The sequence below is a fragment of the Rhinichthys klamathensis genome, unplaced genomic scaffold (genome assembly GCF_029890125.1).
Source record: "Rhinichthys klamathensis goyatoka isolate OS25496 unplaced genomic scaffold, OSU_Roscu_1.1 h1tg000082l_1, whole genome shotgun sequence".
Classification (NCBI taxonomy): domain Eukaryota; kingdom Metazoa; phylum Chordata; class Actinopteri; order Cypriniformes; family Leuciscidae; genus Rhinichthys; species Rhinichthys klamathensis.
The window spans coordinates 1,486,339-1,510,353 of record NW_026606624.1 but is presented as its reverse complement, the minus strand read 5'-3'; the positions used below and the strand labels follow the sequence as shown (position 1 = coordinate 1,510,353).

Here is a 24,015-nt window from a genome sequence, read left to right as displayed (position 1 = left end):
TGTGTAGCGTTATAAAAGCCCGACCAGAGAACTGTGAACGTGAGTCCTGTGTTGCTGAAACCGTAGAGGTGCACGGATACATACAGCACACGAGCACAGGGGTGAGTATAAGATCACTTTTAGCGGTGGTTATCTGCTGAATGACTCTGTTCATACACCGCCTCATGTGACTGGAGTTCTAATGAAAACGCGCGGGGAAGAGTTGGGGAGATGTGCTGTTATTCAGTCAAACCATTCCTACAAGTTGCTCAGGTTGCGTTGTGAATGATCTCAGTTTGTATAACGGTGAGTCGCTCTTCCAACTTTACTGCAATTAAACAATTCGCGATTCACAATGACTCGCTCCAGCGATGTGGGAAATGTTGATGGTTTTCCTGTTCTGTCAAGCGGTAATCTCGTGTTGGCATCCAATTGCTACATTGTATGATCTCAAAAGATGAAAGGATGTAATTGAAAAGAGAAACGCTTTTCTGTGCATCACTGCACACGAGACACTGGTACATTAAAGAGTGGCAGGGATCCAGGGAAAACGATTATAACTGTAAAGACATGAATTTAATGCTGACAAAGCAAGAAAAAATATAGGTTAATGACAAATAAATGTCAGACATGAAATATGTAAAACAGAAGAAATGTACTCATTCATGTTGGTTGCGTACATCAATCAAGTAGTCTACTAAAATACCTTTCTTGCACAAATACTTTCATTTAAAGGCAAAAACATTTGCTACAAATTTCATGTCAGGCATATGAAGACGTTTTTGGGCTTTCTTAATCTGACATGTGAACGTGCATTTAAAAAAAAAGCTGAAAATATGTGAGATTTAAAAAAAACAAACTTTAATGACCTTGACACCTTCCTGAAGGTCTGAAGGGGTCCTGTTTTATGGTGTCCTTGTCACATGAGAGTATAATGGCTTCCTGCATGTTGGTTAAATCACATTGACTTTGATTTGGTGGTCAGAAGTTTTTTCTTATATTTTAATGCTATTTTATAACACTTAATCACTTTTAAAGAATCAATATTAAAAGATTATGCAAAAAAAAGTTGGCCTATTAAAAATATGTTAATCAAAGAGGTGTTGCCTTGCCTTGCCTTGCCTTGCCTTGCCTTGTTAGAGGTTACATAGGGAGTGATGCATATGCCTTTGAATATTACTCTTAATTTTTCACGTACACCAGGTATATTACACTATGTATATTGGATTGGAAATGGTTCATTAATGTATTCATGTATGTCATTTTAGCACAAATTCACTTTTCTGTACAGTTTTACCCTACTAAACTATTGTATTTTTTTCCCTGGCTGATCTGAACGAATGGAATTTCTATTTTAATTTGGAAACAATCCCAACTGGATAAAACAAAAACAAAAGGCATCATGTTTGATGTAAACCCTGAAAAATAGGAATTTTAGTTCAAGTAGGATCTTATTTGGATTTTTCAAGGATTCCAACGGATCTCATTATGATTGGTTCCAAATTATGATAAAAAATTCCATTGGCATTCCTTTAGAAAGTATGGATGAGGGATCAAAATGTTGAGACAGGTTTATGACATTCTGTCAGACTATGAATTCCAGGCTTGTGCCTCACTTTTGTCTTTCTCTGCTTTCTCAGATTTGTGATTGTTGGCTAGTAGAAAAGGTTACCTTGTCTATATCAGAGCATAACAGAATTAGAAGAAAAATAGAAACAGCATAAAGAGAAAACAATGCGATGCAGGGACAGGAATAAAAGGTTTTGTTTTACAACTTCCTAAGTGCTTCCCAGACATAATATGAGTTTGTGAGCTTTTTATTGATCATGTGCCCAACTGATTTGTATGCACTGATACTAATGTAGTTGTAGATGTAACAATAGCACGATTAGAAGTGCAGCCTCGGTTTATATGAACTTAAGAACATTTCAAATTTCTGCTCTTCCTTAAAAGGTTTTGTTGTTCAGAGAGACTCATCAGCATAATTAGATTAATTTTGTTTTGTTTTGTCGTGTTTACCAAGATGTACAGCCTAATACAATTCTTATGTCTTTGTCAGTATTTGATGTTCTGTGATCGAATGGCCTCTAGGATGTTAAGAGTTAAATGTAAATCATGTTACGTGTGATCTAATGTTCCTGTTTATTAGAGCGATTGAGTTGCAGTTATGCCTTCAGGGGTTTACTGGCATTAACAAAACATGACAGGTTCTGACAAAGCATCATAACTGATTTGTTGTGGGAAAATAGGATGCCACTATGAAATTGCATGTCTTACAGAAAGCATTGATTTTGATAGGTCTGAATATATTATTCACTGATGTTCCTTTCAAAATAATGTAAAGTCTCTTTTTGTAAGATGAAGGCGAAGGGAGATTGTCTCCATCAGTAATAACACTAATCTAATCCTCCTGAGCACATACTTGCAGCTCTAATTCGCGGTTGTTGTTTGGGCCAGTGTGCCGGAAGGATAGGTGGTTTTCTGTTTCTGTTTTGGATGTGATTTCCTCTTCCAGGAGAAGGACATCTCTACATTCAGATGCCATGAATCGAGAAGGAGTTTCTGTTTTGTTGACAACTTTGTTCTCCGGTTTGCTGTTCCTTTGTGTTTTGGCACTGCTGTGTTTCTTCACCTGCAGACTAGCTTCAAGAGTACTGCCAGCTGGAGCCCCACTGGGTTTTTGACCGAGCTTGTGAATGAGCCTCAAGTCATGGTAAAAATCTTGAACTAGTGGGGGGTGCTTGCTTAGAAGTTTACTGGTTCAAGACGACCTGCAATGGTGTGTTGATTATAACAGGAAACAAATGTTATAAATGACTTGCATTAGTGGTTGGTTGTTGGCCTCCTCTTGATTTTTAGGGTAGTGAATTGTTTTATAATAAAATACCAAAGGGTTTGGACCAATATTGGTCCCTTACACCTTAACCCATCCTTAAACGTAACCATACCTTGAAACCTTGGGTTGCAACGGATCGCACTTGATCCGTGATCCCGACGGAACAGGCCCCCGCAGTTCGGCACGCATGTGATTCGCGGGTTAAAAGTTTAACCATCTTAGAGTGAAAGTTTATCATTTGCATGTTTTTTTCCATGATAATTTACACATTTAAGTGATTTTAAACCATTCAAGCTCAAGAAGAGGCGAAAGAAAACTTGATCGCGGGTTGTTATCTGTGCTTACAGCCGCGCACACCCGAAGCGCGCATAAACTGAGGCTCATCACCGAATTTATTCCTCTTTTGTGTCTCCTTGTGCTTGAACAGACACATACACAAAAAGTTATGTCAAAAAACCCATCTCTGCAGGTATTCTCGTAAACAGTAATTTTTAGGTCATAAGTGAACTTAAACAGTTGAGAAAGAAATCAAATGTGTATCATTATATTGGATTCATTCATTAGGGCTTAAAGTGACAGCAGCCTATTAATATCTGCTGCTAAGTCATTATTGTTAATCAAACAACAAAACACATCTTTCACAAAGATTCATCTATATTTAATTTATACAATTTATACAACATTATTACTGAATATTTACTTGTCTTTGATAATGTTTAATTATTAAAAACAAGATTTTTGCTGTAGTATCGATGTACTTAAAGTGGGCTTTACGTAATAAATGAAAAGTAAAGTTACATTATCCCCGTTCCCTCAATTTATTTTGCTGATCCAAAAAATTATCCGATCCCCGACTCAAAAACAGTAATATCCGAAGTTCCAAACCGTAAGTTTATTGATCCTTTGCACCACTATTGAAGTCTGTCACTAAATTGTTTTGCAATACAACTTAAACACAATAAGTAGCCTTGTATACTGTGGAAATATAATTTTAAAAGACAGTGTAATAACAATAATTCCCTTTCAAGGGAACTTCGAGCTGCGTCAAACGCTGCGGGAACGCCCCTGCGTTGTGCGTCATGAAGCACGTATGGAATCAGCCCAATGGAGAGATGAAACGTCATAGGCGGGTGACGTCATCGACCAGGAAACTATAAAGCACCCCAAAAACACAAGCGCATTAGCTTCTGTGCTTTCAGTCGCGCTACATGTGAATCTGTCCCTGTGTGATATTGTCTGTCTTACATACCCTGCACCACACAAACAATTTATCCCTATATATATATATTGAGAGATTATGGCGGACGAACAGCAGTTTAGAAAGTGTGTTCCTCCCTGCTCGCGTTATTTAACGAGCGGGGATACACATGATCTTTGTGTTGTTTGTTTGGGAGTTCAGCATGCCCAGTTTGCTCTCGAGGGAGCAGACTGTGAGCATTGCGAGCGTTTGCCGTTAAGGACGCTCCGCTCCCGCCGATCGCTCTTTGAGGAGAGCGGTTCGGTGCGCGCTCCCCGCGGTTCGGGTCCCGCTTCTGCCGAGGCAGAGCGGCGGCGCTTATCGTGGGGATCGCAGATGGATCTCACAGCGGGGTTTGAGACGGGCTCTGCCTTATCTCTCCCTTCACCTGTGAGATCCAGTGCCTCAGTCCCGGGTTCGGAAGCACGCGCTGCGGTTTCTTCCGCTCGGGCTGAGGCACCAATGCTGCAGCTATCCAGTTCTGAGGAACTTGATGTTGTTAGTGTTGAGGGAGATGTGGAGGATTCGCCACCCCACACTCCTCAGAGTGATGAGCTTATGGAGGTGTTAACAAGAGCTGTTGAAAAACTTAATATTGAATGGCCAGTGACTAGACAGGAGTCTGTTTCTAAATCAAAGTTGGATGAGAGATTTTTGCCGTCACGTGTGCAGCCTCCACGCCGGTGCCTGCCGTTTTTCCATGATCTCCACACCGAGGTGTCGAAATCATGGAGAAAACCGGTGTCATATAGAGTGTTTAGTCCCCAGACTTCTACATACGCTAATATTATGGGAGCCAAGGCTCATGGTTATGGTGCTTTGCCTCGTGTGGAAGAGACGCTTGCGAGCCATCTCTCCCCCGAAGCAGCATCATCTTTTAAGGCACCGGCATTACCCACCAAGCCTTTAAGAAACACTTCGGCTTTGGTGGGTAAAGCATATTCGGCAGCAGGTCAGGCTGCGTCATGTCTGCATACTATGTCAATCTTGCAGGCATACCAGGCTGATCTGCTAAGGGACATGAGTGAGAGTGAGGAGGTCAGTACTGACGTAGTTCGCGAACTGCGTCAGGCTGCTGATTTATCCCTGCGTGCCACCAGAGAATCGGCCAAATTAATGGGTCGTTCTATGGCAGCTCTGGTGGCCGCAGAAAGACATTTGTGGTTAAATCAGACTAATATTAAAGAGAGAGAAAAAGCTTTTCTTTTAGATGCTCCTCTTTCTCCCATGGGGTTGTTTGGTGATGCTGTGAATTCAGTTATCGATAAATTCCAAGAAGAAAAGAAACAAACTGCAGCTTTTAAAAAGTTTCGTCCCCTTAAAGTTCATGTCCCTGGGGCTGCTGGGCGGGAGCAGCCCCGGCCGTCTACGAGCTCATCACATAGAGCGCAGCAGAGGCAGAGTGTCGCGTCTCGTGCTCCCCCTGCTGGACAGTGGGCTCAGCCGCGACACTCTCAGCCGAAGCCTTCTCCCAGTAGAACTGATCTGAGGACAGTTATATTGGCTAAGAAGGCTTCGGCTAAGAAGAAGTCCTGACGCCAAGCCGTTCAGGATGCTGAGGGTGGTCCCCACCGAGGCGGAAAGGTGTTCACCTCTTTTTACGGTGCCCATTCCTCCTCGGTGCCCTCAGGGGCTCGTTCTGCCAACCCCGCCTTTATGCCGGGGCACAGACGATCCCAGCGAGCGCTTTCCCGAGGGACGCTCGCTCCCTCTGAGGAGGGTCTCAGAGCGGTCAGACCAGTTGTTCCCTGCCGGTGCGCCGTTACAGGGCGCTGCGTCTGCTGCTCAAGTTACACCAGAGGCCAGTCTCGAGAGGCTGGTACCCTTAGTAGAATTTCTGGCAGAGTGGAAAAGCCTTCCAAAAATATCTCATTGGGTCCTGCAGACAGTAGAAAAGGGTTATGCTATCCAGTTCAGGTGTCGTCCACCAAAATTCAGAGGGGTTCTGCACACAGTGGTGGGCCCCGAGCAGGCTCTGGTATTGGAACAAGAGGTGAAAACGCTCCTTCAAAAAGAGGCTATAGAACGGGTTCCTCCTCCCAGTTTGGAGTCAGGTTATTACAGCCGATATTTCATCGTTCCAAAGAAGGATGGGGGGTTGCGTCCAATTTTAGACCTGCGCATATTGAATCGCTCGGTAGGGAAGCTAAAATTCAAGATGCTCACTATCAAGCAGATCGTGTCTCAAATCAGGTCCGAGGACTGGTTTGTCACGATAGATCTGAAGGACGCATACTTCCATGTGTCCATCCTTCCACAACACAGGAAGTTCCTGAGGTTCGCCTTCGGGGGCGAGGCGTACCAGTACAGGGTTCTTCCGTTTGGCCTAGCTTTATCTCCCCGCACTTTCACGAAATGCATGGATGCAGCACTAGTGCCTCTGAGGCTTCAGGGCATTCGGATTCTCAATTACATCGACGATTGGTTGATTTTAGCTCAGACCGAGCAGATGGCGGTTCGGCATCGAGATGTCGTCCTCGCTCATATCAGAAAGTTGGGGTTGAGGCTGAACGCAAAGAAAAGTGTATTATCTCCTTCCCAGAAGACCACTTTTCTGGGTGTCGTTTGGGATTCGGTATCGATGCGGGCGCGACTCTCTCCGACCCGCATCGCATCGATTCTCTCAGCTGTGAAACAAGTGAAGCTAGGCCAGCTACTCACTGTCAAGCAGTTTCAGAGACTGTTGGGTCTGATGGCAGCAGCGTCCAACGTTATACCTTGCGGCCTGTTGTACATGAGACCGCTACAGTGGTGGCTCAGGACCAAGGGATTCTCCCCGAGGGGAAATCCGCTCCGCACGTTCAAAGTCACGCGGCGCTGCCTTCGTGCTCTGGTCATGTGGAGAGAAACTTGGTTCCTATCCAAAGGTCCTGTGCTGGGGGCTCTTTGTCGTCGCATAACGCTAACGACGGATGCTTCCCTCACAGGGTGGGGGGCGGTCATGAGTGGTCGCCCAGCCCAAGGTCTGTGGCAGGATCATCATCTTTCGTGGCACATAAATTGTCTAGAGATGTTGGCTGTGTTTCAGGCTCTGAAACACTTCCTAACAGACCTGAGAGGCCATCATGTGTTAGTTCAATCAGACAACACGTCGGTGGTCTCTTATATAAATCATCAGGGGGGCCTGCGGTCTCGCCGGCTTTACAAGTTGGCCCGTCAGATCCTCCTGTGGTCCCAAGGGAAGCTACTATCTCTGAGAGCAATGTATCTCCCTGGGTATTTGAATGTGGTAGCAGACTCCCTGTCGAGGCAGGGGCCGAGGCCAGGGGAATGGAGACTCCACCCCGAGGTGGTGGAGCTCCTTTGGTTGAGTTTCGGTCGCGCCGAGGTGGACCTATTCGCTTCCAAGGAGACCACTCATTGTCATCGGTGGTTCTCCATCACTCTTCCAGCCCCCCTGGGGTTGGATGCTATGGTGCAGCCGTGGCCGAGGTCACGTCTGTACGCCTTTCCCCCGATTGCTCTGTTACCAGGAGTTCTGGAGAGGGTCCGCCGGGACGGGGTCAGTCTACTACTAGTAGCCCCGTTCTGGCCGGCCCGAGTATGGTTTGCGGACCTGATTTCTCTCCTGGACGGTTCTCCTTTGGAGCTCCCGGTCAGGAGGGATCTACTCTCCCAGGCGGGGGGCACGATACTTCACCCCCGCCCAGAATTGTGGAAACTGTGGGCTTGGCCTCTGAGGGGGCCCAGCTCATAGACTCCGGTCTCTCAACCGAGGTTGTTGAGACCATTCTTAACTCCAGAGCTCCATCCACGAGGAAGCTTTATGCCTTGAAGTGGAAACTTTTCACTTCTTGGTGTGGAGAACACCTGCAGGACCCAGTTAACTGCCCAGTGGGTGCAGTGCTGGAATTCCTGCAGGAGCGCTTCTCCACAGGGTTATCCCCCTCCACACTAAAGGTGTATGTGGCGGCACTAGCTGCTTACCACGTCCCTTTCAGTGGAGTTTCTCTTGGGAGACACCCGCTTATAACTCGTTTCCTCCGTGGCACCTTGAGGCTGAGGCCAGCAGTTCGTACGAGGGTGCCGACTTGGGATCTGGCCATTGTATTAGAAGGTCTTTCCCTAGCTCCTTTTGAACCTATCGAAGAAGTTCCCGAGAAGTTTCTCACTTTTAAGACTATCTTTTTGCTTGCTATCTCTTCACTAAAAAGAATCGGAGATTTGCAGGCTCTGTCGGTTTCACCCTCGTGCCTGGAATTTGCACCTGGCATGGTTAAAGCTTTTCTGCATCCTAGACCAGGTTACGTTCCTAAGGTTCCTACTAATATTGTTAGACCTACGGTTCTGCAGGCTTTCTGTCCTCCTCCATTTATGTCATCGGACCAGGAGAAACTTAATTCACTCTGCCCTGTTAGGGCATTAGACGCTTATGTCCACAGAGCTGCCCTGTGGAGGAAATCAGAACAACTTTTTGTATGTTTCGGGCCACCCAGGAAAGGGTGTCCTGCGTCTAAACAGAGAATGAGCAAGTGGGTGGTTGAGGCTATCTCACTTGCTTATGAGTCGGCTGGCCAGCCTTCACCTTTGGTTGTCCGAGCTCACTCTACCAGGAGTATGGCTGCTTCTAAAGCTCTTTTGTCGGGGGTTTCCCTGAGTGATGTTTGTGATGCGGCTGGATGGTCTTCACCGCATACTTTTATTAAGTTCTATGACCTAGACTTAAGCTCTACCCCTGGGGCACAGGTGCTCTCGTCCTCTGTGCGCTAGTCTCACATGACGGTCATTTGGTCCTATGGCGACGTGGGTATTCGCGTTCCCGCAGCGTTTGACGCAGCTCGAAGTTCCCTTGAAAGGGAACGTCTCGGTTACGTATGTAACCCTAGTTCCCTGATAGGGAACGAGACGCTGCGTCGCTCCGCCATACTCCCGGCACTCCCGTTAGAGCTTCCTTCAAGCCTATCAGAAGCTAATGCGCTTGTGTTTTTGGGGTGCTTTATAGTTTCCTGGTCGATGACGTCACCCGCCTATGACGTTTCATCTCTCCATTGGGCTGATTCCATACGTGCTTCATGACGCACAACGCAGGGGCGTTCCCGCAGCGTTTGACGCAGCGTCTCGTTCCCTATCAGGGAACTAGGGTTACATACGTAACCGAGACGTTAACCATTTGTGTTTTCTATTCTAACCAAGTTCTCTCCTCTTTGATGGGAGTCAAGTGTATTAGTGATATTGATTTAATCTTAGTTCTTGATACCAGATGGGACTCAAAACCTTCGATAATAATGTTGTGAAACTCATTAAACCTGTTGTTTAAATTCTTTGAGATAGGTCTGCTGGAGTTTCACAACCAGGGATAATTTTCTGTTCTGATCTAAAGATGTCACCTCGAAATATTTGTAGCTCATTGCCAGGGGTAAGTTTCTGTAATTTTTTAGATGCTTTTGTTTTAGTGGTCACTAAGGCTGTGTGTAAAGTCCTCACCTTTAAGGACTGCCCACCAAATGCCTATAAAATACAGCTCCTTTAGTTAGACTTGATGACTGCAGCTACCAACATCTCGTGTTCTCAATAAAGAATCCTGCTGAAGATACAACAGAGTCTCCTGGTCTTCACGCCTGAGTTTCATACAATACCTAACAATTTTGATGTAAGTACATAGTAGTTAATGACACCTAATAGAAAGTGTCACCAAAACGGTTATGTAAACCCTATAGCTGTGCATTGCAATGCTTGACGTGGCTTTTTTTCCAGTTTTACAAATGTAAACACCATCTGGTCAAAGCTCCAGCATGGGCAATATATAGGTTGATTGAGGCTTTTATGTTGATTGATGTTTTCTGTGCAATGACTAAAGAACCCCTTTAAAAGGATGTGAAGTAAGCTGAGAAATTGTGTGTTCGTAATAGAAATCGTGCGGACCTGTGCCTTAGAACCGAGGTGTCCAGTTAATCAGCTTTGTCATGGCTATTAAAGCACTGTGTGCAATGGCACTCAATCCCATTAAAGTGACCTTGACTAAAGAGTAGAAGACAGAGAGGTTTAATACTAATGCAGGTGTGAACTTTTACTCAAATTAATGTTCAAATATGGCACTAAATGATTGTTTGTATCAGTTTTTGTGACATACATCCCCAGCTGAAACAATCTGTCCTCTTATTTCAGTTGTTTTCACACATGAATATAATATTATAATGGAAAAAAACAAGTCTTGGGATGGTAAATAGTTGTTTTCTGTGCTTAAAGATGAAGTGTGTCATTTCTGTCACCAAACGTAACGACAACAATAATGATTGTTTTCAAATCAGGGAGGTCTATAATAGCTGGAGAAAGGAAGCTCCTCCCCAAACTCACGGCATTGTTTGAGCCAATATTATTATGTTAGACCGCTCTAACAAATACACTGACACAGAGCTCAAATCATCATATGAACGGCTTACTTGTAGTTATCTCTGAACTTAAAATTGGGAATAGAAGACATATTTTAGCATTGGCTAAAACTTTTTTCACTGCAGATTTTAGAGTCTTCTGAGATCCTTGGAACGTGAGTTATTCTGCAAACGGTGACAAAATGAAGGTCGCTGCACTCCTTATCCTCGGTTGCCTGGTTTGGGAAGTTTTGGCAAAGCCTCAGTTTCCAGGTCAGTTAAGATACTTTCTGTTTATTGGCCTTTTGCCTGTATTAGATAGGACAATTGCATACTTTTATACTTTTTTTCTGCAATGATAAGCATTTTGTCTCTTTAAAAATAAATAAGATGCTCATTTTAAAAGTGGTGCTAATTCCTGTTCCTGAAGATTTAACTTCCGGGAAAGTGTACCTCCAACCCAAATCAAATGCACCTGAACCAGCTAGTCAAGATCTTCTACAAACACTTGTGTTGGAGCAGGTTTAGAACGAAACTTTGCAGGAAAGTAGCTCTTTTGGAACAAGAATGAGTCCTGCCATATAGTTTGCTTGTAGTGTCTTTGATTCATAGAGAGTCATGGCGTTACGCTGTTAATGAAGCAGCACTCATCTGACACTATCTCAGGCCAGGTTTATTAAACTGAAGGTTTAATAGTCTTCTTTTCGACCTTGTTCCAAGTATGGGCATAGAATAAAACTCATTTCAAATGTACGTTAGCTTCTATAAGAAGATTGGACCCTCGGGTCAGATGGTTCCAGATATGTTCATTTTCGTGATTGTGGGTTTAAGAAGCTTATGTGGACAGAAGAAGATATGCATAAAATAGAAAGTTGTTGTTCTTGTCCAGCATTTGTTATATATTTAGCTCAGTTTAGTTTAGAGAGAGATAGCATACTCATCATCCCTCAAGGCCATTGTCATTATCTTGTTTTGCAGGAGCATCTTTGCTGATTTTGTGTTATCATTTGTGGGCAAACGTGTAAACATGTTTTCTTACGGCTTGTAGAACAAGAGAAGGACCCTGATTTCTGGAAGGGTTGGGCTCAGCGCTCACTGAAAACTGCTTTGACCCTCCAAGAGCTCAACAAGAACGTTGCCAAGAACGTCATCCTTTTTCTTGGTGATGGTAAGTCACGCCATCCATGGATCCCTGTGGATATTTACCATGAGATATTTGTCTGGTTATATAAGTTATAAGTACCGTAAGTTGAAAATAATTTTCATTTCTGTTCTTTCAAACAATATCAATCCACTTTGCTTTTGATTTTTTTAACCAAGCCTTGAAAACTGTTTGTGCAATACTAGGTCTAACAAAAAGAGTTAAATATTTTTAAAAGCACTGCTACACTGTATGAACCTGCTTCAAAATTAAGCATTAACACGGGCAGTGACGGATATCAAGTTAATGAGAAATAAGCTAATTAACCACAGTGAACGTCAGGTTGAATGTCAGGTTTCTTCTGGACAAATTTGAAAGCGCAATGCGTATCAAAGTGAACTTGGGCACCAAAAGGATGGAGGGAAGAGGCAGTTTGATTTATTCTGGTTGAAAAATGAAGATTATCTCAGTAACAATAGATCATATTTATTGGAAATAATTTAGCTTATTGTACACCACGTCCCTGTGAAAGGAAAGCAATGCTGGTATAAAACACCTGAGTTTACAAAACCTAAAAAATATATCTTATGAACCCTCAGTTCAACCACTGTCATGTTGGTTTATTTCAGTGCTCACTGTCCACCACAACAATAAACGCATACCAGCTACAAAAAGGATGATTTCACATACAGGATTTTCTAGAAGTGACTGTTGAAATAGAGATACGAGAAGATTTCGATCAGTTGACCTGTTGGTTCATGCATTAAGATTATTAAAAGGACAATGTGACTTATGATTTTCTTGGAGGTCAGCCAACCAAGTTCAGAAAAGACTTCTGAATTTTCATATAGGTTTTGTAATTCTGTAGATGATATAAATCCTTTGGAGTCATGATCATCTGATGTTAAGTTAATTCAAGGATTGACTTCAAATGGTAACTGATTTGTCTGATACATTAAAAGGATCGGCACACTGTGTGCATTTCATTCACTAAAAAATAACATATTAAAAGAGCCATTTTACAGTTTTACACTGGTAGCACTGTTATGTGCCCGCAAGGACAACACAATAAAAACATTTATTGCCATTATTTTGCAGTACACAGTCTTTTCATCTCATCACATTCAATTCAGACTGCAAACACGGATCAAATATGACGTAATTTGCCGGTTGACTGTGAAAATGCTGGCAAGATTGATCTTGGAGTTTTAAGAGTCAATATCATTAAAATGAAGATAGTGTTTTAATTGGAAATTGATTACTTGCTTTTCAAGTTATAGTTTAAAGTTATGAAGATAGGAATATATTTTACATAAGATGTCAAGGTAAATTAATAAGCGTTTGCATAAACATTTAGAGTACTCAAATTTAATTGCTCTTTTTTATAGTTCAGAGTACTTCGGATACGTTTTCAATTCATAATTGCAACTCAAGCCACACAACCCTCATAATCCATTAACACAGTGCAGTAAATACATTGTGTAATATTTTATAATTTAATTTTAAGCGACTCTTTTTCAATGTGATTGTGCTTTTTGAACATTTCTTCTTATACAGTTTTGTACAGTTCTGCAAGCTTGAGACTTTTAACTGTACTCTAATTTGGTCCTTGTGCTTTTAAGAATAGCAGGTTGTTAAATGACAAGAAGTCATTTCATCTCACTATTCTGAATAAACTTCAAGAATTAATTTGAGAATGGCTTGTTCCTTTCTCAGGTACTATCAGACCATGTTATTCATGATAGATGGTGCTTGAAGGAAAGCATAATTTGTATTTGTTATTTTATTGTTAAAATAGTCTGTCTTAATCATGGCAACTTTTGTTGTTGGTAGGTATGGGTGTATCTACGGTCACAGCAGCACGGATTCTAAAGGGTCAAATGAGTGGACAGAGTGGTGAGGAAACACAACTGGAGATGGACAAATTCCCCTATGTTGCCCTCTCTAAGGTACATCCCTTGTGTTGTAATCCCATCATGCCATTCCTTTGTGTTCATAATCCATGCAGTCGCCCACCCCGGGTCACAGAGAACAGATTCAAATCATAGTTTGATTCTGTCTGGGTTCTGTCACAGAAGCTCTGACATTCCCGGTTTGTCATGTATTTGTGTTTAGTCTGGTTTGTTGTGAGCACATGGCTTGTCTTGTATTCCTTGTGCCATGTGCTCTCTTGTCAATTGTCTGGCCCCTCCCATCTTGTTTCCTGATTATTGATTAATTTGCCCCACCTGCCTTTTTCGTTACCCTCCTTTGTTTGTTCCCTATTTAGTCTCCCTGTGTTTGCAGTCCTGTGCTGGTTCATTATCTATGTTTCCCTTGTGTTTCCTGTGCCTGCCTGAGATCTGTCTTGTTTTTGTTTGTAGTTTTTATTTATTTTTATTACTTAATAAATACCCTTACTCCTGCACTTGAATCCTTGCTTCACTATTTTACCATTCCGTGACAGATTCAGCCACAGTTCTGGGATGATGATTCTCACATAGTTACATTTTTCACAGATGTTAACCATTATTAAAAGTGAGGATGGTGAACTATGGTCAGTTATTATCTCCTATTCAGCTGTTTTTCTTTTTGGCTTTATGTATATTTTTCACTTAATCCAATAAAGCCTTCTGTATTATACTTTATATGGAGTCCTAGTGGAAGGCCATGGTGGAGATACTAACAAGGTACAGAGGTACCGATAGATCCAGAGGGGAGATTTTAGAAAGAAGGATCATTTGCAGAGAAAGCGAGGCAGACACATCAGGGCAGGGCCGGCTGGACACAGGCGAGACAGTCAATCCAGTACAAATAATCTCACCAGATTGGTCAGGCTCTGGCAAGATGGGGCATTGGGTGAGGAATTAAGGAGAACCCCACAGCTGATGTAGTGGGCACAGGACAGTACTTGTAGCTTGGGTGAAGCCGGCTCGGCGGAAGGCTTGGGCGGGGCCGGCAGGCAAGCAGTTTTGGGGTGACCTCTGTGGCCATATCGGGGAGAGCAGGAAGCTCTAGGACCACCAGATTTTGTAAGATGGAGGAAGCCTTTCTCCTCTTCCTCCGCATACTTCAGCGAGGCGATGGGATGGAGATTGTTGCTACACTGACCGAACACAATGACACACGCAGACAGAAGGGCGTACAGCCCGAACTCGAACTCGAAACCGCACGCTTGCAAGAGAGAGCGCGAGAGAACGAGCGAATACTCATAATATCAACACTCGTAGCATGAATGTCTGAATCCCGACACAGAACCAAAACAAGACCGAAGTGCCAGGGTCCGAACACCACACTCCACACACAAAATAACTCTCATGGACCGAAGAGCGCATGGCAATATAATGCTAAATAAACAATTATAGAACTACACCAAGTGCTCCGTTGAAATAATCCCTTCAGCTATAAAAAATGTCCTTGTTTTTTCCCCAGACATATAACACTGATGCTCAGGTACCAGACAGTGCAGGCACTGCCACGGCATATCTGTGTGGGGTCAAAGCCAACGAGGGAACGGTTGGAGTGAGCGCAGCATCTGTAAGATCCCAGTGCAACACCACTCAGGGGAACGAGGTCACCTCCATTCTTAAATGGGCCAAAGACTCAGGTGAGATGCTCTGTTGAATCCTCTCATACAGCAGCTATAATGCCTCTGTCCCGACTTCTATTGTAATTAGAATATAGATGGGATATTTCTGGTCTCATTTTTTTGCTAGCAATCCATTAGCTTATTTTTGCATGAGAGAAACAAAGGTGACACTAGCACAAAAAAAAAACCAGGTTGAGCAGATTTCAGAAAGTGGAAAAACACATCCTTATCTGAAGTAAGAGGAATAAACGAGAAGGGTGACAGTTTGACTGATGAGCGCAGCACGCAGGCGGCTTTCTCATATTTTATTCTCATGTTGAAAATAAAAACAAATGAAGCGTTTTATAAGATGGAAGTCCTCCGCTGAAGGTAGAGGTGAATGTAGCCGAGTGGAATTTGCTCAACATGACCAGAATAAACATTTTAAAATCCAGCTGAGAGGTTTAAAAGGCGGACGGTCTAATCAGTGTCAAACTGATAACCTGACCTGATGTGAGTACAGGGGAAAATGCTCTCTCTCTTTAGAGCTTGTGTTCAGAGAATGCATTAAAATAGTGTGGCATAGAACTGCTTGACCTTAGCCAGACAACATGGCTTTAAATCAAGCTGTTTACTTGTCCAGTATAACATTTCTAAGCTGATGCAGTGCATAATTTAGTTAGTTTTCTGCCAGTCAGTCTGTTGATTAAATATCCGTCATCCGTCAACAACAAGTAATCAACTAGAATATAGATATAGTGATGGACATGTCTCTACTGGAACAATTAACAGTTGCACCTATCTGTATTTTCCCACAGGCAAATCAGTGGGAATTGTCACAACAACACGAGTGAATCATGCCACTCCGAGTGCCTCGTATGCCCACTGTGTAGATCGGGACTGGTATTCAGACGGGGAGATGCCAGCTGAAGCACTGCAGAGTGGATGCAAAGACATTGCCAGACAACTCTTTGAAAATATCCCTGACATTAATGTGAGTTTTCTCATGATCCCAGCCCATCCAGTTTTATAAATTGGTTTTATATTGCATAGTGTTTGTTCATTCAATATCTGTTTCTGTTAATAATGGGTTACTTTGCCCACTTGTTAAAATGCTTCTGTTTTGCATTTTTTCTTAATTATATTTCTTAGTAATAATAATAACAATAAATATCTAAACAAATAATCTATTAAAAATAATAATAAAATAACTTAAAATATTAATTATTATTTTTATTATCATTAACCCTGTATTATACACTTTTATAATAATAAATATTTAAAATAAAATAACAAAAAATATTATTAATTATAATATAATAATAATAATATGGTAAAATCATTTATAGATACTATTTTTCTTTTAAAAATGTATTATTATTATCATTGATAATAATAATGATACTAGTAAATATAATAAATTATTTTTGTATTAATAATAATAATAATGATTATTATTATTACTTGGACTATTATTATTAATATAATTGTCATTGTAATATTGTCAAATTAATTATTATATAAATTAGATATATTTTAGCAGCATTATTTATTATTATTATTAATAATACATCATTATATAATAATAATAATAACTATTATTATTTTGTTATATAATATTTATAAAATATTTAAACTACTAATTACAAATTATTTTAGCTGCATACATTTTAATAGTGCAGAATCTTAAATATGTCTACTGTATTTAACATCATAGTGTTTTTACATTTTCAACATCTTAAACTATTTTGGTTTAAATTGGGTTTCTTTTAGACCGCAGTGTGTACAATAAATTTGTGATGTTTTTTTTTCTTTTTGGATGGGCAGGTAATTATGGGGGGTGGGCGGAAATATATGTACCCCAAAAACACACCAGATGTGGAATACCCAGGAGACAAGAAACACAACGGTACACGCAAAGATGGCAGGAACCTTGTGGGGGAGTGGATTGACAGAGTGAAGGATAAGGTGAAAGATGAAACAAGGGGAAAACAGGGCACTTCATTCCATCTTTTCATTTACAATGTCATGTTCAATTCATTTCAGAAAACAAAAACAAAACAAACGATTCCACGCTATGCCTCTGCTGACAAGTCTTTTTTTATTTTCTCTCTGTGTTTGCCTGACTCTGGCAGTGTATTCGTGCTCTTTTGATGATGCCCTCTTTATTGACTTCCCTGAATCTGATCTGAAGCTCTTGAGGCCTCTAAAGCAGGCTTTACAGCTGTGCACTTAATAACAAATGAAGACAATTTGTACTTGCTGTGATACTGGATTACAGAGATTTGGTTGCAAGATATTGGATCAAAGCTTTGTCATACATTCTATAAAGCATCTAAATCTAAGAGGGTACCGCTATTTCTCTAACCTGTTTGTTGTTTCTCTCTTAACCTTTGTGTAATCAGAGAGGTTACTATGTTTGGAACAAGAAGGATCTCCTTTCCCTGAATCCAAATAATGTGGATTATCTGTTGGGTGAGTTTCATTAACATTCTGGTTAAGTGACCTTTTTTGAGATAATGTTTGGTGACACTTTATTTTAAGGTGACACGTTACTACATGTATTTACTATAGTAATGACAGTAAATGATGCATAATTACAAGTAACTAACCCCAACACTTACCATAACACTATAGTAAGTACATGTAGTTAATTAATACTACTCAGTACTTATTTGTTACACTTGTACAGTGTTGCAGTGTAATTATATATTTAAGTGATGAGTAATATTAATTAACAACATGTACTTTTCTATAGGGTTAGGGTTGGATTAAGGTTTGGAGCGAGGGTTAGTTGCATGTAATTATGCATAATTTTCTGTTATTTCTATGGTAAGTACATGTAACAAGGACACTATAAAATAAAGTGTAACCCAATGATTTACTGAATTCCTGCTCTATTTGCGCTGCAGGTCTGTTTGAGCCAGCAGACCTGTCCTATGAGCTTGAGAGAAACGAAGAAACCGACCCTTCCCTCACTGAGATGGTAGACGTGGCCATTAAGATCCTGAAAAAAAATGAACGCGGGTTCTACTTGCTGGTGGAAGGTAAAATATAGTGTACACAGAGCCGGATTAACGCAAAGGCAAACTAGGCACGTGCCTAGGGCCCGATTGGCGGGATGGGGCCCAGACAGAGGGACAAAAATAAAAAAAATAAAAAAATTACAAATGTCATATCTACAATTTATTTCAATATTTATTAATTAACTAAAAATAGTGACGATGTTTATCTTAACCATAGACTGTTATACGTCACATTAACGCCAGCCCATCAGGTGCTGCGAAGCAAAGCAGAAGCACAGCTCGTAATGCAGGTGTGTGCGTTGTCGTCATCTATTTTGGAGTGATTGCAATGTATTCTAAATATAAACTTGTAGGCCTACTGTAGATCAGCGTCATTTCTAGAAAAATCATTCACCGCTTTATTACGAGTTTAAAAGAGCGCGAGCGTCATTAACTGCCCAGACGCGATGCTTTGAATTTGCACGAACAATGAATAACATCGCGTCGGGAGCTGACTAAAAACGCTACAAAAGTAAAAGACAAGACGTTTGTATTCAAAGTTAAAAACCCAACACACTACAACATTTTTAAATGTTTCAAATAAAGGATCTCATGGGTCTATCTTCTAAATTCTGCTGATGATTAGGCTAGATTATACCCTGTCTGACATCAGCCTACTCGCGCCAATAATATCAGTTTAGAATTTTTTTTTCTAATCAGTAGTGATCGTGTCTTTCTCTTCCACTTGATTTGTGTATAGCATATTTAAGCTAGCAATGCATAATATCATATTACTTATATTAATAATATGACAATATCTGCAGTCAATATTGATTAAATGGGAGGGGAAAATACCAGCTATGAAAAAATGATAAAAGCATATATCACTGAAGTGGTATTCTGGAACTGTGAATAAATTGAATAAAACAGCAAAATAACAATAACAATAACATCTTCATTAAACAAAAAAGAGATTACCTTAGATGAAGTTTGATTAATACAGTAGCCTACTGGTAAAAAGTCTGGACCAATTACTATTTTTAATGTTTTTGAAAGAAGTTTTTATTATGCTCTACAAGCCTGCATTTATTTGATAAAAAAACCCCAAAAAAACAGGAATATTCAGCAAGGATGTGTTAAATATATAAAAAGTGATAGTGAAGACTTTTTTAAAACAACTTTTTAATAATAAAAAAAAATCCTGAAAAAAAGTATCACAGGTTATAAAATAAATATTAAGCACCATTTCTAACATTTGATAATAAATCAGAATTTTATAAAGTTTTCTGAAGGATCACATGACACTAAATTCAGCTTTGCATCCCAGAAATATATTTTAAAGTATAGTAAAATAGGAAAAACATTATTTTAATAATATTTCACTATATATTATTTTTCTGTATTTTTTATCAAATACATCCAGGCTTGATGAGCATAAGAGACTTCTTTCAAAAACATTAAAAATAGTAATGTGTCCAAACTTATGTACCGTGTAAGTAAAAACATTTAAAATTAAATGTTGTATAAATTAAAAGGTTAGGAATCATATTTTGTTTCAAGAGTTTTTTATTGGGGGTGGGGGGCCTCCAACAAGAATATTGCCTAGGGCCTCCAAATCTCTAGAACCGGCCCTGAGTGTACATCACTATTCATTAGACCGCAGATGTGCAACGGAAGGTCATTTTAACATCTAAATAAACTAGTATCAATTTGGCTTTTTTTTTAGTGCTGGGGAAGCTACTTTTTAAACGACTCTATATGCAGTTGTGCTCAAAAGTTTACATACACCTTGCAGAATCTGCACAATAGCTGAACTTATAAAAATGAATCTGTACAAATGAAAAGTTTACACACCCTTGATTCTTAATACAGTGTCGTTTTTTTTGTTTTGTGATTGTTGTTCTTGAGTCCCTTGTTTGTCCTGAGCAGTTAAACTGCCCAATGTTCTGCAGAAAAACATAAATTTCTGCAAATTCTTCATTTTTCATCATATTTTACATATTTGAACCCTTTCCAGCCGTGACTGTACGATTTTGAGATCCATCTTTTCGCACCGAGGACAATTGAGGGACTCAAACACAACTATTAAAAAAGATTCAAACATTCACTGATGCCCCAGAAGGAAACACAATGCATTAAATTGTAATTAATTTGTCTTCCGGGAAACATGTAACCATCTTCTGTTGTTTCCGAAGGGCAGTACTAAATGGAAAGAAATTATATTTAAACAAAATATGAACAATTTGGATGAATGAACATCTTCATCCTGTTCAAAAGTTTTCACCCCCAGCTTAATACATTGTGTTTCCTTCTGGAGAAATATATATACATTACACACACACACACACACACACACACACACACACATATATATATAGTATGTTTGTGTGTTTTAATTAAATATTTAACTATATTACCAGTTTAAAATGTATTTAAGAAATGTAGTATTTATGTAGCATGAAAACAGCAAAGACGTGATAAAAAACAACAACAAGAAAAAACAAGAAAAATAAAAACACTACACAGCTACACAAATATATGTAACTAAACTACAAACATAGAATAAACTGCAGTATTTTAATATTGATCTCATTAAACATTTGGATGGTGACAGAGTTGAATAAATTAATTTGAAAAATGAATTAAAATTCATTTGATGATTGCTTCAGTTTGCTCGTAGAAATGCAATGTGACAAAAATGTCGAAATCAACCACTTATTAATTAAATCAAATGAAATTAAAGTGAATTTTCAAAAGCTGCACCATAACAGCTCAGCAACTGTCAGGTACTGGCACTATAACAACCCTTTCATCTACTGAAGTGAAAGATATTTACAGAATGAATGCATGTCTACATGCTCTATATGAGACCTCTGACCGGGCTGTCCGATGACAGGTGGGCGCATTGACCACGGACACCATGAGGGCAAAGCGAAGCAGGCCTTACACGAGGCTGTGGAAATGGATCGGGCCATTACTCGAGCTGGCTTCCTCACCAGCGTTTATGACACCCTAACCGTTGTCACGGCTGATCACTCTCATGTCTTCAGCTTTGGAGGCTACACACCACGGGGAAACTCCATCTTTGGTAGGCAATGAAGGCTCAAGGCATGCTGGGAGCACTTTAATTACAGAGTGATTTCTTGGTGGTTCATGGCCCAGACTCAGAGCTTTCAATATCCTTTCCGCAGGTTTGGCCCCCACTTTGAGTGATATTGACCAGAAGCCCTTCACATCCATTTTGTATGGAAATGGCCCAGGGTTCAAGTTGGTTAACGGTTCCAGAGAAAATGTCTCAACTGTGGACTACGGTAAGTAATTGCAGATTTATCGCTTCCTGGTTCTGCCCAGGGACCTACTTTTGGGAGACTTGGAATGCTGGGTTCCCTTTCAGTCGGTCACGTTCGACGTCACATCTCCTTTCCTTTCTTCAGGGAACGAGGGTTACATGCATAACCGAGATGATTTACTTTAAATTGTTCTATGGCATGTTACATAGCCACTAAAACATAATGTAAAAAGCCTATACTCCTGATGGTGTACATTCCATACAAAAAGGGTGGGAAAACAGCTCTGATGGTAATCTTGATGGATTGAAATGCTTACAATTCATCATACTGGCTTGATGAGCACAAGAGTCTTCATTCACAAACATTAACAAATCTTACAACGTTAAGCTTTTGAACGGTAGTTTACATTATATTTTACATAATTTTATGTAATATGTTTTAACGTGAGACTTTTTGAATGGAGCGGATCGGCAATGTTCTCTGAAACAGTGTCAACTCTAGTGTAGCAGCACCCTGAATGTCAAACTCAGCGGTAGTTGAATGATGATAAAGTGAATCTCTCTCAGTTCCCACCTCCCATATTTCTTACTCTTCCTCTATGTTTGACAAGCCATAGAATTATGGCTATTGTTTTGGCTTGGTCTTTCTTTTCTCTCATTTTCTTCCCCATCACTCTCTCTCCCTGTTTTGTCTCATTACTATTCCACAGCATAGGTTTGACTCTTTCAATTTCTGTTTTCACTGATAGAACCCAATCCAAAAACAATGAAGAAAAATTCATTGTCATCCCTACTGTTGACACTCTTCTGGGGATGTCAAATATTCCAGTACAAAGACAAATGGAACTGTACCAAATTTTTATATCCGTAGTTCTGAGTATTGACAAGTAAACAGAAATATAGAAAACTCACTGCTTTTATTTTTTTTACATTTATTTCTGTGTTATTTATGTTGACTGTCTTACTGTTGATTATTTGAAAAATTAAGTGATTTTTTTATGATTTATTTTGTTTTTTTTATTGCTCATAAATTGTAATCAATACTTTTTTTTTCTAATTCCTGAGAAATGCTTTCAGGCTACATACTTCTGTTTTAATTTTAATTTGTTAATAATCATATTAATACATTGACCTTAATATATAGATTGTAATTTAATTTGAATTTAACATAATTATACATATATTTATCTTAATTACTGACATATTTAAATAACGTAGTGTTTTATTCAATATTAATTTATTATTAATTGGAATTTAGTTTTAATATAACACTTAATTTATTTCTCTTAATTATTGAGAAATGCTTTCAGTCTACATGCTATTGTTTTCATTGTAATTTGTTAATATATTAAACTTAATATTAATTGGAATAATTATTTTTATAACTTTATAATTTATTTCTCTTAATAATTGAGAATTTCATTTAATTTTCATTTGATAATATTCATATTACTATTTAACCAAACTAAGGTGTTTCATAAATATTAAAGTTTTAATATAAATATATCATTATTCATTTATTTCTCTTAATGGTAAGTAACCTAAAAGCATTTCTCTAAAATTAAGAGAAATAAATGAATGATTAAATGAATACATTTATATTAAAACTAAATTACAATTAATATTAAATAGTAATTGTAAACTACTAAACAATTGTAAACTATTAAACAATAGTATGTAGCCTGAAAGCAATAATTGTTTTAATTGTAATTTGTTAATATTCATATTTAACTAAATGTAAACTGTTCTTATTAAATATTAAATAAATTGTAATTTAATTTTAATATAATATTAAGATTAATATGAACAAATTACAATAAAAAAATGTCATTTTGATATCATGACAACTCTTCTTTCTTCTGCCCTCAGAGCAAAACAACTATCTGGCTCAGTCTGCCGTTCCCCTGCGCTCGGAGACTCATGGCGGTGAAGACGTGGCCATCTTCTCCAAAGGCCCCATGGCTCATCTTCTTCATGGAGTCCAGGAGCAGCATTACATTCCCCATGTCATGGCCTACGCCGCGTGCATCGGCCAAAACAAAGACCACTGCCGTGCAGACTCCGGCTCCTCTTCTCTCAGCCACATCTCTCCTGTGCTGGCCGTTCTTCTCTCAGTTACATGGCTTTTGTGCTGACCACTCTTCTTCAGATCATCTCTTATCCTACCGTGATTAGATCAGGAGCTGATTCTCTCAAGTGGAGTTTATGATTTTTTTTATGACATGTGATTCATTTTTAAAGCATTTATCAACTTCAGGACCAATGTGTGGGCATTTTGAAAAGGGCCAATTTGAAGAGATTCTGTTGCAATAATGGAAACAAATTGTAAAACGTGGTTAATTCCTTTTACTTGCCATCAAGTGATATCACACAAGTAAGATTGCTGGTGTACTGAATATCAGAACTGCTGTGATTCAGTACAGAAGTGCAAATGTGAGTGTGATATTGCTGTTCTCTAAAGAACATAATAATGAATAATTTAGATCAAATCTGCCCAGCAAAAATACTTCAAAAGGACGCCAAAAAAATATCACGCTTTCTGTGTCGCAAGGCAACATGCAGATTGACCGTCTGTCTGTGGAACGAATTGTTGTTTAACAAGCTCACATTACAGCATTTTACCTCTGAAATTTTGTGAGGTCTGCTGTCACATGAGATCAGTCCTTTTTTTTT

General features: G+C 39.6%; 1 protein-coding gene across 3 annotated transcripts; it reads left to right on the top strand.

The window, feature by feature from the left end:
- alpl (alkaline phosphatase, biomineralization associated) lies at positions 1 to 24,015 on the top strand. 3 transcript variants are annotated; one of them, XM_056251389.1, is made up of 12 exons: positions 1 to 101; positions 10,508 to 10,633; positions 11,409 to 11,528; positions 13,335 to 13,450; positions 14,913 to 15,087; positions 15,867 to 16,042; positions 16,876 to 17,016; positions 17,454 to 17,523; positions 17,961 to 18,095; positions 20,950 to 21,141; positions 21,245 to 21,364; positions 23,212 to 24,015. In XM_056251389.1, the coding sequence occupies exons 2-12, from the start codon at positions 10,564 to 10,566 to the stop codon at positions 23,475 to 23,477; spliced, it is 1,581 nt and encodes a 526-aa protein (XP_056107364.1). In that variant the 5' UTR covers positions 1 to 101; positions 10,508 to 10,563; the 3' UTR covers positions 23,478 to 24,015. The 3 variants fall into 3 exon arrangements, 2 of the variants coding, with proteins under 2 accessions (XP_056107364.1, XP_056107365.1); XM_056251390.1 differs by having other exon boundaries at positions 7 to 101; positions 10,515 to 10,633; XR_008807157.1 differs by lacking the exon at positions 1 to 101 and having other exon boundaries at positions 23,212 to 23,702; positions 23,761 to 24,015.

Coding starts and splice junctions, on each gene's coding strand:
- alpl (XM_056251389.1), top strand. CDS start 10,564: ATGAAGGTCGCTGCACTCCTTATCCTCGGTTGCCTGGTTTGGGAAGTT. Junction 11,529..13,334: donor CATCCTTTTTCTTGGTGATG/GTAAGTCACGCC, acceptor TGTTGTTGGTAG/GTATGGGTGTATCTACGGTC. Junction 17,524..17,960: donor TAATGTGGATTATCTGTTGG/GTGAGTTTCATT, acceptor TTTGCGCTGCAG/GTCTGTTTGAGCCAGCAGAC.